A 12,473-nucleotide genomic window follows, 5' to 3' on the forward strand; every position below is an offset into this window, starting at 1 on the left:
TTTAACCCCAGCTGGCAACTGAGCACCACCCAGCCGCTCGCTCACTGCCCCCTCCCCCGTGGGATGGGGGAGAGAATCAGAAGAGTAAAAGTGAGAAAACTTGTGGGTTGAGATAAAAACAGTTTAAGAATTGAAATAAAATAATAACAACAACAACAACAACAACAATAATAAAAGAATACACAAAGCAAGCGATGCACGATGCAATTGCTCACCACCCGCCGACCGATGCCCAGCCAGTCCCCAAGCAGTGGCCCCCCCCGGCCAGCTTTCCCCAGTTTATGTACTGAGAATGACGTCCCATGGTGTGGAATGTCCCTTTGGCCAGTTGGGGTCAGCTGTCCTGGCTGTGCCCCCTCCCAGCTTCTCGTGCACCTCCAGCCTGCTCAGTCGGTGGAGCATGGGAAGCTGGAAAGTCCTTGACTAGTGTAAGCACTGCTCAGCAACAACTAAACCATCGGTGTGTTATCAACATTATTCTCATCCTAAATCCAAAACACAGCACTGTACCAGCTACTAGGAGGAAAATTAACTCTACCCCAGCCGAAACCAGGACAAGGTCAAGGAGAGAAAAAAAAAATTGGCTTAAAAAAAATCCTGACAAAATACACCATCAGAAAAAATAAACGAGGAAGAAATCAGGATAAGCAGAGCCATGAACACCAGCAGAACAAGCTCAGCTCCTGTACGGCATTGCTGCGAACGTCACGAAGGAGACAGGAAGGACAGAAGCCAAAAGCAAACAAGACCGGCTCACGTTCCTCCTTCGCAGTCCTCTGCTAACCTGTCCTTTTTCAGTCTGAGAACTTACACTGAGGCAGCATCTTTTAAAACATGCCCAAAGAACACATTGTCAGAAGTTTTATGAATGAATAAACATAAAGAAGGCCAAGGCTGAGAGTATGAATATTTAATTATTGACTGACTGCAGCGATCCAGCCTGTTTTCTGCTGGCACCTGCAGAGCGCTCTGCCTCGTGGCCATGAAGCCGGAGGGAGCAGAGCAGCAGTACCCAAACTGGCACCAGCAGGGCTAGATCTCCTCTGGGACCCACTTCTGAGGACCATGGCCCGTTTCTGCAGCAGACAAAAGCCAGCTTAGCGCTTGGGCCTGAGAGAAACTTCCTTGGTTTTGACTGGCTTTCAGTACCACGTTGCTCGCCCTTTAATCAAAATTTAAGGGACATGTAAAACATGTTATTAAAACATTCAAAAATTCTGATTTGGTGCCATAGATGCAAGAAGGTTTCCCCTAAAATGAAAAGTCTGGCAGAATCAACTCAAACAATTCTGGTAACAAATTCAGTGAAAGCAGCAAAACCCACAGAAGTATTCACTGCCTGGGAAGCCAGCAGGAACCTTCCCATCGACCCAGCAAGGTTGGGTTGAGCCCACATGGAACAAACCCACAATTTTTCTATTTTAGAGAGCAACAAATTATCTGGAAATCACATTTACCCATGAGTTCTTCCCTCCTTGCGGTATCACATCCCTTCCACCACCACCTGCAGCACAGGGAGCGTGTGGATGCAGTCTACACCCAACCGTGTCTAACAGCAGAATATAAAAGGCCTTTCTTTATCTCCAAACCTCCAAGCAGTTCTGAATTTACGGCCTGCAGCATACACAAACCAGGGTGGGAAGCGTCTGTGCGTATCTGAAATCACACAAAGCCTGACATTCAGAAAAGCATGGGCCTGCTGGCACACACAAATCAGTTACTAGAAAACAGAACAGCAAGGAAAGAGATATAAAGAATCAATAAGCAGAGGCTCTGGTGTGCAAACAATTGCCACGGCGCAGGGACCTTGCTCGGCAGGGACGGAGGGGAGTAGCACGCACCGCTCCATGTGCTTCGACTACAGCGTGCATGTGATTATTTTCTTGCCTTCCTACCAGGCATGAAATGAGAGGTGGAGGGATACCGTGAGTTACGCTGCTGTGACTTTTCCTGCGTGAGTTTGCAGTGTGACATTAGCTGTGCTGAGCTCACCGGCAGGTGGACTGAACCAAGAAAAGCAGCAGTTTTCCCCGTGCAGCAAAGAGAAGGATTTGGAGCAGCATGGAAGCACTAAACATGAAACAAACAGAAAGAACCTTAGGAAAACAATGCAACTTCTTTTTCTTTTCCTGCCTTTAAGCTTTCAGGCTTCTAGTGTTTCTGAGATGGAGTCTGACACTCTGGCACAAGGTCAGCAGGCGCTGGGGACAAACAGGCTTGCTTCAGACGGCGGGTCCTCTGACTCAGCAAAGTCACCCGTGTGACGCCCGGGGCAGCTCGAGCCAGTCCCTCTCTTTCCAGCTCTATTAAGCAGAAACAAATTGTCCTGTGCCTCTTACCATCTCTGTCTTGAAATCCTCGCATCCCAGAGCACTGTCCCTGCTGCCTCTCACCACGACCCTGTGCTAATGAACAAGCACACGTTGACATCCCTGGAAGACGGCAGCGTACCCTGGTCAGGCGTGCAGGCAGAGCGGCTGTGAGGTGGCCAGCCCAGAGGAGTAACGTATACTCTGGGAGAGAAGGATGGTCTGCAGGGAGTTTCCAGCAGCAGCTCTCACTTCTTGATGCCCTGAGAAACACTCAGCCATCTCCCTAGGATGCTCCCACAGCTCCTTGTCCCTAATGCCCAAGTGACCCTCTTATATGGCAGGGTCCAAAACCCCATTTCCCTGCTAAGGACCTGAGAGAGAGATTAAGGCTTGGATTGATCCAAACCTCCAAGTTCAGCATTTTCATTCTGTGTGAAAAAGAGTCAGAGAGAAACAGGAGCCTGCAGCGGACAATTAAGTTCAGAAGTGGTTGCATTACCCCAACAAATGTCTCTTTGTCTATAAAGGGAACCCTGGTGACATCAGTGCCCAGTTAGATGCAACGTTTTGTGCCACAGTAACCTGAGGGACAGGATCGTATCTGTCCCAGCCCAAATCACAGCCGTCTCCACCAGACTGTCCACCCACTTAATGCTACCAGCCTTTACAGATTTAAGTGACTTTATGGGGTCACTGGAGCAAAGCTGAAGGCTTAGCCCTAAACTCTCTGGGGTTGATCAAGGGAGAAACATATCACTTCACAATACAGAGAAGGGATCAGAGCAGATTACCCCTCGATCCTCAGCAGTCCAGCACCATTTCAGGGGATTGAGAGAACATTAGGGAGTTTAACGTCCATCGATTCTTGACTGACACAAGAAGCAGGGAAAGAACTGTCTCTCAGAGCCCATGGGATTGCACTGGAGGAAGCAAAAAGGGCACGATGTGATTGCAAGGAGTTGGGTCATTTAGAGAGAAAAAAAAACACCAAAAAAGAAACCCTGAGTGATGAAGTAAAATGCTACAGCCTGGGAAACTTGAGTCTCAAACATGCCCCATCCATCAGCAGCACAGAGATGCTGCACCCAAAGTCCAATAGCTCCCTTTTCAACTTATTTTACTGGTGAACGTCCTAGGACATATAAAATTTTAACCCCAAATGCCCCTTCCAGAAACAGCTGAGGTCCCAGGATGTCCCATCCTGTTCGGAGACCTGGTACAGCAGGAAGGATGGAGAAGCTTGGAGGTGATGTGTGTGCATGTGTACAAGCTGGGATGAAAGAGATGTAGGATCTCGCTTTACAAGAGGTCTCCAGAGAAAGTGTAGGACTCTGGACCAGTCCAGCCTCAGAAGGGCCCAGCCAACCCACAGAGCATCCTTTAGGAACCCGTTTGACTATGGAAGGATCCTGACGTAGCTGGAGGTCACACCAAGTTAGGCTGCTGATAGATCAGCTCTGCTTTAGCCCCAAGGGTGATCCTGCTGTTTCTGCTTGTTAAGACACGATCCTTGCAAATGCCAATGCTGCAGGAAGAAACTAGCACGCACCTGCTCCCGCTGCAGCCAGCCTGGCCTCCTCTCATCGCGGCAGCTAAACACATTTGCTGCAGGCTATGACCGCTTTCTGCAAAACACTAGCTCCAAACATAATGGGTTTGGATGCAAGATGCAGGAAGAGGGCACAGGACCAGGAGCTTTAATGGAAAACTCTTCCCTGCCAGCTTGGGGAGGTGAGAGTGACTGTCTTCACCTGCCAGGTCTGGGCTGCACTCTCAGATACCTACAACAAAAACATCCCCAAGCTATCTCAAGGGGTGTGCTAAGGCAGAAGGCAAGTACAACCTACTCCAGAAGTTGTAAGGCTGCATTTCTCTCTGCACAACAACCTTGCTCCCTCTAGGCTTAGTATCCAGAATGTCCAAAGAACCTGCCCTGAAAAGCCATCCCTAGAAACACAATGCTCACCTCTCCATTGACAGCCCTGCTTGGCTGGGGACAGAGAGGTAGGAACAGCAGCAGTTATGTGCTGACATGGCCCTGCAGCCACAGCGTGTGAAGCTCTACCTCCCGCCCCAGCCCACTCTGGGGTCACTCTTACCTTTAAGCCAGTGCTCTCTGCTTCAGAGCCTTTATCCACACCGGTGATGTAGATGCCCAGGGAATATTCTGCCCCTCCTCGGATCATGAGGCCCAGGGACTTCCCTTCATTCAGGACCAGATTCACCTGCAGAGGAGGGGGAACAGGTCATTTATGTGGTGTCTGAGCGCTGCACAAAAGCAGTCTCAGCTCCACGCTTCTGACAACAGCCACGTCCCCCCTGCTGCCACCAGCTCTCCCGCCGGTTCCCTAGTGAGCAGCACACACCCTGGGACAGAGCCACTTCTGTAGATGCCTCCAGACAACCGCAGCCCCAGACGGAGCTCTGAACCAGTGATATCCCCTCCTTGCTGCAGCTGGCTCCTGTAGCAATGCAGAGGAGGGGGGAGAGCAGGTCTAGCTGCTCCTGTGGCTCCCTAGGCTTGTCCATCTCCCCGTGCCTGGACAAACGGTCAGAGCTGGCTGTGCCTCAAAGGATGCTTTAGAGGTACATGACCTGCAGGGTAGGCAATGCCCCATGCATCCCTGGAGAGCACCACAGCTAACCACAGGCACGGGAGGCGGGGAGACAGATAGGGCGATTCTTCCAAGGGGAGGCATTTTCCAGTGAAGTGTGGAAAACATGCAACGTCTGTGATTTGGGTTTGTTTTGCCTTCTCCTGTTTTTCAATAATTTAGAGGGTCAAGTGGAGTGAGAGAGCAGATCACATTGAGAAGGTGTGGAAGTCTGGCTCTTCCAAAGGAAAACTTGGAAGAAGAGAGAAAGATGATGGAATGACATCCAGGAGCCAGTGACAGATCAAGTAAAGCACTGGCATGGAAGGAGGTTAATGCCTTAAGAGGAGCAAGTAATGTTATTTCAGGAGGGGGTCTGGGCTACAGGAAAGGAGACACAGCTTAGGCAAGGGCTGAGAGACCATTCTAGAGGCTGGAGTCCAGCTAAGGTGTCGGTCAGATAAGGGACTGCCAGAGCTCTGCTGGATACTGCCCTTCTCCTCCTGTCTGTTCTACAAAAACCCAGCCTCCAGTATTAGCAACTAAAAACATCAAGTAATAAAGCAAGCTACAGGTTTCACTCCAGTTTATGGCAAACACCCTCAGGGTCCAGAGGGAGCTGCTGTTAAGCTCTTTTTTGGCTGAAGGCCGGGCTGCTCAGGCCCACTGCACCTCTCCTGACACCAGCCCCAGGTGTGACAGGACACAGGGTGACAAAGCAGCACCAAAGGGGCCCTTCTGTTCCTGTTCCGCAATCCTCAGAAACGCAAGGAGGAAAACACGCAGGCGAAGGGAGAGGTAACATACACGGCCAGCTGGAACACAGGATAGCTGTACCCCCGCCATGTCCCTTGGCCGGACAGGGCAGCTCCTGTGGGACAGGGGAGGCAGTGGGGAATACGAGAAGGAAATGCCAGCTCTGGAGGACCGAGAGGGTTCAGCTACGTGAGGGGCAGCACACGTGGCCTGGAAGGATTACAACCATAAACCAGAGGAAAAGTTGACCTGCGGCAGTTTTCAGTGCTCTCCTTTTACAGGTGCATCTCTGGGCTAGATACTTAGCCGAGAGAAATCCCCAAAGCACCACTGACGGAGCGGTGCCCGTCAGCACTGGCTGCGCATTTCCCCTCTGCCTGCCCCTGTCCTGTGCAAACATGTGATTACACAGCAACTACCCACATCCATCCAGACAGGGAAATAGCCCAGCTCTGTTTCTCTGCCCTTCTTTCATGTAGCGGTGGCTGCGAGGGGCCACTCCAGGCACTCTCTCACCCGGAGAGGGTACAGAGAACAAGCAACAAGACAGACAACGCAGAAGCACAGGCTGCAGTGGGGAAAGGCCCCGACAGAGCCCAGGCTGGTCCTCACACACCTCCACCAGCCCAGCCATCGCCCCTGCAGCAGTCCCTGGTCTGTGCAGATGGCAGCTTCGCAGGACGCCCCACACAGGCACCCTGCCTGTCCGAGGCACAGAAGGCACTCAGGACTCCTCCGCGCAGCCATGTGCCTTATTATTTCTAATTAATAATCCTAGGACAGATTTTCCATCTATCCTGCCCAGAACAGCCAGCACATACTGCAACAGATGTTTAATATTTTCCACAAACCTCCGACAGGCTGAAGCACCACGCAGCACCTGGACAGCTGTTTTCCCCACCAAACGCTGACCGCAGGGCTGTTTTTGCAAGGTACACCAAAGCTATCAGCCAGCTTCCCATCTGCCTTCTTCCAACCTCTCCTACTCAGAGGGCCTGATGATATATCAAAGTTCAGGTGAGAATTCAGAGTGAATGAGCAAGCCTGCGTTTAGCTCCCTTAAGAACTCCCAATTTAAAACATCCTTTGTTCACTCGCTGCACGACATTTTCTAAATGAATAACTCCAGGTTTTTTTTGCTTTTGTCCTAAGTTTTAAGTCAATTCTGGAGAAAAGCAGACAGCAGGAATAAAAAGAAATGAGAAAAGTCAAAATGTGTTTCACACTGATAGAAACAACCAGAAACAGACTCTTTGTGAATGGCTTTTATATTTAGAACTCTTCGTCACAGTCAAATCAAAAGCTTGAAAATTTACCTGGACGGAAAAGTAATTTCCAGCTTCAAGTCACTAATTAACCTGCTTCTCTAGAGGACACAGCATCAGCAGGGAATTTAGCCCAGCCTTAGAGAGGCTGGTATTGAAAACCCATTTTCTATCTTGGTGGTCACGCAGCAGTGAGACAGAAATCAGCAGCAGGACATAAATCTCCCTAAGGACTACACAATGCAAAATTTTGTACTTTAAGAAATGGATGCCAAAACAGCTCCTACTTTTCTATACCGGTATCACAGCTGGCTGGCAACTGCATTAATGCTTCATCAGCTGCATGTGTTCTATGGATCTGCGAGCTAAAGTTGGGGTGATCCCATGAATGCACTACCAACACAAGCAGGTTCTCAGCACGGCGCCGCTGCCCTCCGCTCCCCGCACTCCAGAAACGGCTGTCCCGTGGAAAGCCGGAGAGCGAGAACTGTAAGACATTAACTACCTGTATCAGCGTCCTTGTCTAGGGCTGCACAAAACTGGCATTCCCTGGGTTAGTCCCTCCCCTGCTTTAAAGTGCACAAAGCGCTGGAAACAATTCTAGGATTGAAGCATTATAAAGGAACCATGAAGAGACCTTCACGCTTCAGGCTGGAGGAGAGTGGGCACTGTACCCACCCAACAGAGCGTTTGCCTGTCAAAATCAAGGGCAGTTTAACTTTCTCTTTACGCGAAGACATCGCTCTGGACACAGAATGATTACTTAATAGGCTATTTCACTGGGTTTTACTAAAACCAGAAAAATATTAATCTTTTCCAAAGTCCTTCTCTTTTCTCCCCATTTGTCTAATGGCATTCAGGGTTTCCCTTCTACTGTAACTTCTTCACCACACCGTGGCCATATCTTTCAAAAATTCCCCAACTTTGGGAAAAATACGAGTAGCAGAAATGCAGCAAAGTGCATGCAATCACAGATCAGGGTCAAAATAGACTGGTAACGGCAACACTCCCTCTCTACGAGTCCCTGAACAACAAATATATGTGCCAGCACTCCACTGGAGTTAGCAACACGAGGGGTAGCTCCGTATCAAGACATTTACGTTTCCCTTTAACACTATCTGGACAGGCTGGTAAGCTGAGAAGCTGTTCTCCCCACCCCGATATCATCAGATCGAGTAAGAGATACTCCCTCTCCCTATACACCTGACATGCTGCTGTGCGCGCCGGTTTGTTTACACACGTACCAGGCAAACCCAGTCTTCAAGAAGCAGAAAGCAATGAATACAGCCCCAAGCAATAACGGTCTGAAAGACCTTCCTGCAAACCCAAGCTGCGTGAAAAAACCTAAGCGCTACTTAAAAATATGTCGCTGCTGGCAACCCCAGAAAGCTGGGTTGTTGAGGGCTTAATTGCATTTTTTAATCAACTAATATCTACGCCTCTCCGAATAAACCCTGCGGAAATCACAATAGAAACTCAGGCTGCTGGGAAAAGCGTGGCAGCAGCAGCGGCCAGAGAAATAACCACTCTCGGAGCATTTGGCTTATTGACAAACTGCAGATTTAGGGAATAGCCGAGAAATAAAGCGAGTGCTCGCAGGCAGGGGGCTCAGTTTGGTCAGACTGGGGAGCAATGAGGGAGGCAGGACGGAGGAGTGAAGAGAAAGTGTTCAGGAGCCAAACTGAGAGATAAGCTGATTGCCAGGATGATGCAAAGGCTGAGTCACTCCGTGTTAAGGACTTAGGGATAAGAGGGGAGACTGTCTTGCACACCATTTCCCAAGGGCCTCCTGCCTCTGAGAGGCTGCCTCCAGTGACGGGGCACACTGCAGACATGATGTCAGGTGGGGTTGGCACTGCCACGCTGGCTGCCCCAAGCCCAGGATTGTCCATACCCGCTGCCATCCCTATTGAGGGGACCTCTCCCACGCCGTATGCCCATGTTCCCGACACAGCTGTGGGGTGGGAGGGAGACTGTGGGATGACAGTGAAGCACAAGCCAAGTTGCTGTCCAAGGAGGGAGCTACATATGTCCACTGTGACCAGGCTGTTGTTTCCAGTGGTTCCCACCACTGTGACTTGATCCTGCTGTGAAGGAAAGCGCTGATCCTGGGCCCCACTGGGAACAGACCGCCAACAGACCATTTCCCGGACCAAGCCCTTCTGCTTGGGCTTTTCCACTCAAGTAAGCAGGTTTGTACATGTACGATTAACACTTCTGTGCAAGTCTTGTCCCAGAAGAGAGCATTTTGGTTATATTTCCACTTTATGTTTCCTCCCTCCTCAGCTCTCCCCCTGTTCTGCTGCCAGGCTGAAGCTCAGAGTGAGAAGCTGTAACATAGCTCAGGGGCTAATATCAGGGAGAGCTGGGATCACTCCAAGCTGCTAAACACACAGCTGTCCTAACACCATCCTAAAAAAGAGGCAGCAAGCAAGGCTGTGCAGGAGTGCAGCTATTCTGTGGGGGGAAACTGAGGACGTCCAGGCAAGGTAACCCCCCCGCACCTTGCTGAGAAGGGCCAGGTATTCCCAGGCTCATGGTAGCACAGATGCTGTGCAGTCCCCACCTCCTCCCTATGCCATACCAAGGCTGCGTCCAGCCCCAGGCTACTCCCGCGTGTACAACACAGAAGCATTTGGAAGATCAGGGTCACAATTTTAATTTCCATTTCAACACTGAAACATCTGCCGCCTCCTGTAGCAGGAAATGAAGGAAAAAAATGCCATCATCAGTAAGACATTTGCTCTGAGTTGATTCTTGCATGGGATTTCTTTTCTCTGGGTTTACAAAATTAACCTGTTGACAGATTCAATTTTACCATCAGAAAAAGCACTTTCAGACAAGAATTACTCTGCATCAGTATGATTCAGCACGCAGCTGCATGAACGGCTAAGAAGGTTTCACCCATGCCGACAGCTATTTCCATGCCATTACTGCTACTAAACAACAAAAACAACACTGAAGGAGGCTTGTAGGGCTCATCTTCCTCCTGCTTACCAAGGAAACCCCACTGGCTTATGTCTAGACATCCTGCAAACGTGAGAGCACAGCTCACGGGAACGCAGAGCCAGCTCATGACCCATTAACTGAGGTACTGGGAGCAGCAGAGTCGGAGCTGCTAGGGGAGCCAGATCCATCAGAGCTGCCTCAACAACAGCTCCCCCTTCCAGGGCAGGCTTTGTAAGGCCATGCTGGGGACTTTGCTGACACAGCTACACCGGCAGCCACCTCCAAGTGTGTTTAATACCAGCACAGCTCCAGTGCTGCCTTTGGCTACACAACAGGCATGTGTGGGGCACTGATTTGCAAACGGGTTCTTGCAGCAGGTGTGTGCCAGGGCAGTGAGCATCTCCCACGGCTGAGAGGTGACACTCAGAGCAGAGGAACAGGCAGGCAACAACAGAAGCAGTGCAGGACAGCCTCTAAACCAAAGTCCTCTGCCACAGGGCCTGATCCCAAGTCTCAGCCCAGCAGTGCTGCCCAGCTCTCGGCCCCACTGCTGTCGAGTCCAATGGCTGCCTCCCCGCTGGGCAGTGCTTGACTCATGCAGCACTCCATAGCTCTGGGGCACATTTATCACTTCTGGGTGCTTCTTCTGCTTAAAGTGCCTGAAATAACGAAGACATGGCACTGCTGCCTGCCAGCATGAGGCGAGGTGAGCTGAGGCCTGACCCAAGGGACGTTCTGGGGTAAGTCTGCTGGGACAGTGCTACAGACCGCCCAAGGCAGAAGGATACCTTTTATCCCCAAGGAACTGGGGGACCAGCGGCTCACATCACGTACTCCAGTCACTACAGGAAACCTGCATACCCTCGAGTAGCCTGGAGAGGCTTCTAGCTGTAAACCAAAGCAAAACGCCAGCAAGGTCAGAGAAAGCAAACGGTGAGAGATGCAGGGAGCTGTACCACTTTGCACTGAAAATGTCATTGTAATCTAATAGAAAGAAATCCTTCCTTCTCTCTCCTGCATCTCTTACCCTTCATGCTCAAGTAGTCATCATTAGTGTCTCAAACATTCAAGCCACACAATGTTATCACAGATATATTTTTCTTTTTGTTTATTTTATAATAATTATAGCTACTTTTGAATACAGAACTGCCTGAAGGCAAGTTCGCACTCTCTTCTTTACGTATATTTTCTTTCTTCTGCTGCACCAAAAGCTTAAAGGAATAAGCACCTCCCCTGGCAATAAGCACATTAGAGCAACGATTCAGCTGATGAAATGGCGTTTCTCAGAGAATTAGCAGTCCGACACTTGCACAGCATTTTGCACAGTTCACCTTCCTCCCAGCTCAGCAGCACCTACGAGTTTTTGCCGGCTGACGGTTTCCAAAGTGCTTTTAATGAAATAAGCTGTTGATCCCAGAAGTACATTAATGACAATTCACAGCACAAATGGCCCTTGCTGTTATGAAAAATGTAGAGGACTTAAGCCTGAACAGATCATAAAAATCAAACTGCTCCGAAGCACAAGGTGACCACTGGAAGCAGGTCCCATCTTTCCAGCAAGCAGGCTACATCTTCTGTTGGGATGGCGCTGGGGGACTGTGACCTGCTGCTGCGTCTGTCCTGGAGACAGGTGGCTCCAAGAATGTTTCACCAGAGCTTTGCACTAGCGCAAGCCCTTCGTTTCATGCTTATTACTGACCACCATCACTGGCTACTTCACCTACAGGGAAGATGGGCACAAGGCTCTGATGAAACACTGGATCCACTGATTACGACTACAGGGAAGGCTACCCTTACTGCAGGAAACTAATAATAGCAAAACTTGGGAAATACGGCCATCTCTTCAACCTGCCACAGACAACACAGACATGGAAAGCGTAAGATTTGCAATAATTTGCACAACTATTAAGTGCGTACATGCCAGCACCTCCTTCATCCCTCCATTCCCTTTAATTCTTGCATCCCTTCTTGTGCCTTCTCACGAGATATCATTCATGTTAGGTCAGGTCTACACTGAATAATTGGCCCAGATCTTGGCATTCACCTCCTGCTCATCCACACAGAATAGCCTCTGACCCAAGCTTGGTGCAAGCTGGATTTTGGTCCAGAAGCACTGACTGGGACAGGATGGTGAAAGCAAAGCCAGCGGACAGCTGACAGTCCACCAGTAACTTCCCAAAGCCCCATAATGACTTCTTCCACAGCTGACAGCAAAGGAATCTCAGTGTCCACACAAAAATACGATAGAAAGCCAAGGGCGAAGAATGCGTCAGCCCTAGGCCAGCAACGCTGGCTGCCTTCTGCAGTAAACCTGTGCTACAGCAAAGCTATCCAAGGACGTCAGACTGACCTGTCAGCTGAAAGCCCAACCACCTGGCTGCACACCAGTCCAGCCCATCTGCTCCATACCTCCAGCGCACCGTCCGGGTGCCTGCTCCAGGAAGGGACACAGCCACGCACCAGATCCCTCCACCGCCAGACGGATCGGTTACACTATCACACACACGCCAACAGCAGCGGTTTCCATTTCAAGCCTTTTGATAATGAATGCTTCTGCCTACAGATAAGCAAACTTGTTAAACTATGCTACAAAACCC

The 12,473-nt window shown here is 50.1% G+C and overlaps 1 protein-coding gene across 4 annotated transcripts in view; it reads right to left on the reverse strand.

Moving 5' to 3' along the window:
* The window catches only part of WHRN (whirlin), a 58,480-nt gene that overhangs the window by 22,949 nt on the left and 23,058 nt on the right, over positions 1-12,473 (reverse strand). For all 4 annotated transcript variants that reach the window (XM_076355501.1, XM_076355500.1, XM_076355498.1 and 1 more), the window contains exon 3: positions 4,412-4,537. In XM_076355501.1, coding sequence (XP_076211616.1) covers positions 4,412-4,537 — 126 coding nt within the window. The remainder of the gene's footprint in view (positions 1-4,411; positions 4,538-12,473) is intronic.

This window comes from Aptenodytes patagonicus, chromosome 18 (assembly GCF_965638725.1).
Source record: "Aptenodytes patagonicus chromosome 18, bAptPat1.pri.cur, whole genome shotgun sequence".
Lineage (NCBI taxonomy): Eukaryota > Metazoa > Chordata > Aves > Sphenisciformes > Spheniscidae > Aptenodytes > Aptenodytes patagonicus.